This window comes from Pipistrellus hanaki, assembly GCF_964339955.1.
Source record: "Pipistrellus hanaki genome assembly, chromosome: 3".
Classification (NCBI taxonomy): Eukaryota; Metazoa; Chordata; class Mammalia; order Chiroptera; family Vespertilionidae; genus Pipistrellus; species Pipistrellus hanaki.
In genome coordinates this window covers 76,938,952-76,944,149 of record NC_140505.1, presented here as the reverse complement: position 1 = coordinate 76,944,149, position 5,198 = coordinate 76,938,952, and the positions used below count along the sequence as shown (strand labels likewise).

At 42.2% G+C, this 5,198-nt stretch overlaps 1 protein-coding gene across 1 annotated transcript; it reads left to right on the top strand.

The window, feature by feature from the left end:
* Positions 1-4,545: 4,545 nt before the first annotated feature.
* LOC311620246 (large ribosomal subunit protein eL39-like) lies at positions 4,546-4,816 on the top strand. Its single transcript, XM_084879504.1, has one exon. The coding sequence runs from the start codon at positions 4,576-4,578 to the stop codon at positions 4,729-4,731; it is 156 nt and encodes a 51-aa protein (XP_084735630.1). The 5' UTR covers positions 4,546-4,575; the 3' UTR covers positions 4,732-4,816.
* Positions 4,817-5,198: the final 382 nt, after the last annotated feature.

Here is a 5,198-nt window from a genome sequence, read left to right as displayed (position 1 = left end):
AAAATAAAGACATATCATCAGTCTAGCCAGTATGGCCCAGTGGTTGAGTGTTGACCCAGGAACCAAGAGATAATGGCTCAATTCCCAGTCAGGGCACATGCCCAGGTTGCAGGCTTGATACCAAGAAGGGGGAGTGCAGGAGGCAGCCAATTAATGATGTTTCTCTCATCAATGTTTCTCTCTATATATCCCTCTCCCTTCCTCCCTTTCCCTCTCTCTCTCTCTCTCTCTCTCTCTCTCAAAAAAAAAAAAAAATCAATAAAAACCTATTTTAAAAAAACATACATATCCTCAGCTAAGGATTTTTAAAAATGTTAAGTGCCTTCTCTATGCTAAAGTACTGATATGAACGATACAAAGAAAACAAATATGAGGTCCCTGCCTTTGTATGGAATTTTATCCAGATGGGCCTGACCTCATCATACAAGCCCTTTAAATCTATGTCTAGAGATCAGAAACAGGATGTCAGAGACTTAAAATGCAAGTGGAGTTTAACATGAAGAAGATTCTTCCTGGGAGATGAAGAGGCTACATGGCAAGAAATGCTGGCTGCTTCTACAAGAAAGAGCAACTCCTGGCTGACGGAGGGACCTGAGTTCTGCTGCCATGAAGAACCGGACTGGACCAACAGCCTGAAGGAGCATGGAAGTAACGTTTTTGCTACTGACAGAAAGGAACACGGCTAGGCCAGCATCTTGATATCAGCCATATAAAAACCTGAGCAGAGAACTCAGTCAGGCCTGTCTGGACTTCTGAACTATAGGGCTGTGAGCTTATGTATGAGGGTTGTTTTAAGCTGCTACGTTTGTGGTAATTTGTTACAACTAATGGAAAACTACTTAAAATATATATATATATATATATATATATATATATATATATATATATATATATATATAGATATTTTACAGAGAGGAAGAGAGGGGAATAGAGAGTTAGAAATATCGATCAGCTGCCTCCTGCACACCCCCTATTGGGGATGTGCCTGCAACAAAGGTACATGCCCTTGACTGGAATCGAACCCGGGACCTTTCAGTCTGCAGGCCGACCCTCTATCCACTGAGCCAAACCGGTTTCGGCATACTTTGGATATGATTATCTTGACATGCTGTGACATAATTAGGAATATACATTTGGTCTCTGTTCCCAGTTCCTGGCATGGAGCTTCTAAAACCATTGCAACTTTCTGAGTGATAGGGGTGAGAGGAGCATCTTTTATTCATAATATGCCCTTTCCAACGATACTTTAGTTTATTCTAGTGAGATGGCTCTTGGAGGATGGGGCTGGTCACGAGAGGAAGTGCAACGTCTAGTCCCTGTCTTCCCTTCTCCTCCCCTCCTCCCCATCGTCCATACATACACTGTGGCCTCTGGAGAGAGGCAAGGAGCTGAAATGACTTAATCACCGAAGGCCAATGAACCAGTCATGCCTATGTAGTGAAGCCTCCATAAAAACCCTAAATCACAGGGCTTCAAGAGCTTCCAAGGGGGTGAAGTGTGGAGGTGATGGGAGGGTGGCACATCCAGAGCGGGCATGGGGCTCTGCACACATAGAAGTCCCTCCTCCCGTACCTTGCCCTGCCCATCTCGTCTACTTGGCGCTCCCTGAGTTGTGTCCTTTATAATAAACTGGTAATGGTAATTAAAATGTTCCCCTGAGTTTTGTGAACCCTTCCAGCAAAGCATCAAACCCAAAAAGGGTGTGGTGAGACCCTTTGATTTATAACCGGTTGGCAACCTGGGACTTGTGATTGGTGTCTGAGTGGGGGCAGTCTTGTGGGACTGAGCCCGTAACTTGTGGCATTTAACACTACCTCCAGGTAGACCATGTCAGAATTAAAATTAATTGTAGCCTGGCCAGCGTGGCTCAGTGGTTGAGCGCCGACCTATGAACCAGAAGGTCACAGTTTGATTCCTAGTCAGGGCCCATGCCCAGGTTGCAGGCTCAGTTCCTCTGTGGAATCAATAAAAATATATTTTAAAAAATGAATTGTAGGATGCCTAGTCAGTGTCCACAGAGAATCAGAAAAGTTCTTGGTGTGGGGGAAAAACCCACCCATTTGGTGTGAGAAGCATTGTGAATCTGAAACACTTCCCTCACTTTAGATTCCATGAGATATTTAAAAGGAATGTAGTAAGTACAGTAATTGGATATGAGTTTGGCGCTCAGAAAGTAGATTCAGTTTAAATAGTTAAATTATAATTTTGCTTGTATTTCAATAAAATTTTACTAAAATTATAGTAAAATCAGTGGTGAGTGCATGAAAAATAAATCACCAATTGTGCCTATTCTAATCAGGGGGTGGGGGGGAGGGAAATACCTGAATGTGCCTTTAATTTAATCTTATTTTCCTTAAGAAAAAAGCTCATTCTGGTGATTAAGGCTCTTAAAGCCCCCAGGAGTCCCAGCTGGCAGCCTACTAGCTGTTCCAAAGCCAAAGAGTGTTTGTGTCTGCTTAAAAATGGAGTAATTAATGATGTGGGGAAAACTATTTTTCCCTTATTTGCTTCTCAGCATGATGGCTGTATGATGAAGAGTACTTGCTAGGATTGAATATGAATACTACAAAGAAAAAAGATATGAGCTGATATGCTTGCATTGTATGAAGAATGCTCGGATGTTTCGTAGATATGCTGCAAAGATCAAAATAGCATCTTAAAACATCTAGAGAATTTGAAATGTAAAACTACTAGAAAATGATGACATCCATATGGAGCTGTAGGCATCTTAATACTAATAAAGGAGGTGGTGGAGATGGAAGGGGGTATGGGGGATAAATGGTGATGGAAATAAAAGAATACTAATAATAATTATTTATCACATGGACATGTGCTGAACAATTTTCCTGGTAACAAAGCAATGGTAGGAATATTTTTTAGGGGAGAGGACATGGGAAGGTTGGGGGCTAGCAGTACTGGAGGTAAGACATGACTCCTTGGCTGAGATCCTTTGTCAACATGCTTCATGCTCATTCTTAATATCTCAACTCAAATTTGAGGAAGTCTAATCTGATTACATGCCATTCTTTTCCCCCCAACCGGGTCAGATCTGTGTCATAGGTTATCACAGAAACCAGTCCTCCAATCACAGTACAGAATACATTGTAATTAAAGTATTCATTGTTTATAGGAGTAGAGGTCTCAGTCTACAACTCAGGTGATCAAGAAATATAACATAGCCCATGCCGGGACCAGTTTGGCTCAGTGGATAGAGCGCTGGCCTGCGGACTGAAAGGTCCTGGGTTCGATTCTGGGCAAGGGCACATCCCCAGTGGGGGGTATGCAAGAGGCAGCTGATCAATGATTCTCTCTCATCGATGTTTCTAACTCTCTATCCCTCTCTCTTCCTCTCTGTGAAAAATCAATAAAATATATTTAAAAAAGAAATATAACATAGCCCAGCTGGCATTGTTCAGTGGTTGAGCATTGACCCAGGAATCAGGAGATCATGGTTCCATTCCCGGTCAGGGCATATGCCTGAGTTGTAGACTCTATCCCCAGTGTGGGACATGCAGGAGGCAGCCCATCAATGATTCTTTCTCATTATTGATGTTTCTATCTCTCCAACCCTCTCCATTCCTCTCGGAAATCAATATAAATATTTTTAAAAGAAATATAACTTAATTTATACTTCATTCAACCATAGTGGTAGAAATATAATTTCAGTCACTTGGGGATCCCAAAGCATTCTGTAGTTCTGTAGCATTAAGCTTCTATAGTTAGAAGGAAGAGGAGGGAAGGAGGGTGCTGGGAGTGACCACTTTGTCTTTAGTGATGTCTGTCCATAGAACTGTCTGTCCAGATGCCTGGAGTCCTATCTGTTTCTAATTCCTTAAACACTTAGGCTATGGGACTAGAACGGCCAGAGAAACCCCCAAAAAGCTTTTCACTGCCATACCTCCTCTGGGACAAAGAACATAGCTTCACCATTTCAGTAGGGAGAAAGCAAGAAGAAGAAAGGACATAGCTAGGGAGAGAAACTCTTGTTAACATTTAAAAAAAAAAAAGGGGGGGGGGGGAATTAAACATAACATTTACCGCCTTGGCTGGTTTGATTCAATGGGTGGAGCTTGGGCCTGCGAACTAAAGGGTCCTGGGTTACATTCCTGTCAAGGGCACGTGCCCAGGTTATAGGCTCGATCCCCAGTAGGGGGCGTGCAGGAGGCAGCCCATCAATGATTCTCTGTCATCATTGGTGCTTCTATCTCTCTGTCCCTCTCTCTTCCTCTCTGAAATCAGTAAAAATCTATTTTAAAAAGATGTTTAAAAACAACAACAACAACAACAACATGCATTTACTGTTTGTGAATGTGTAGTGGAAGTTATGTAGGAGAAATAATTTGCCAGTTTTTACCAGCTCTGTAAGTCTAGTATGGAACCCTAAACCTGTTTTTAAAAAAGCAAAGGAAAAATATTTTAAAATATTATCCAAAAAGTGAAAGCAACCCAGATGTGCACTGATAAATGATAAATAAAAATATAGTCTATATACATACAGTAAGATATTGTTCCTTTTTAAGAAGGAAGGACCTCTTTCTCCACCATCGAGGTGTGTGTGTTCGCCTCTCCTTCACCATGTCTTCCCACAAGACTTTCAGGATCAAGAGGTTCCTGGCCAAGAAACAAAAGCAGAATCGGCACATTCCCCAATGGATTCAGATGAAAACTGGTAATAAAATCAGGTACAACTCGAAGAGGAGACATTGGAGAAGAACCAAGCTGGGCCTATGAGAAATCACTCATGAGAGATGACTCACATATTTATGCTGCATCCAGGTTGCCTACACCTTTAAATGATTGAAAAGATGCTACTGTCTGGACATTGGAGCATTTTAATTGGAGAATTAATGGACTTGTGATTTTGCTCTGTTGATTCTCTCCCCCCACCCCCCATAGTAGGATGGTTCAGTAATAAATATGTGAGATCTTAAAAAAAAAAAAGAAGAAGAAGGAAGGAAACCCTGACACGTGCTGCAACATGGAGGAACCTTGAGGACATTGTGATAAGAGGAAAAAAGTCCGCTACAAGAAGACACACTTGCACAGGGAGTCCAGCCCACAGACAGGAGGCAGAATGGTGGTCACCAGGCCCGGGGAAGAGGGGAGGGTACAGCGTTTCAGTTTGTGAGGTGAGAGGACTTGTGGAGACCGATGATGGTGATGGTCACAATATTGTGGATGTACCTAATGCTCACTTA

What these genes read in the sequence shown, in the direction of transcription:
- LOC311620246 (XM_084879504.1), top strand. Translation starts at nt 4,576, where the DNA reads ATGTCTTCCCACAAGACTTTCAGGATCAAGAGGTTCCTGGCCAAGAAA.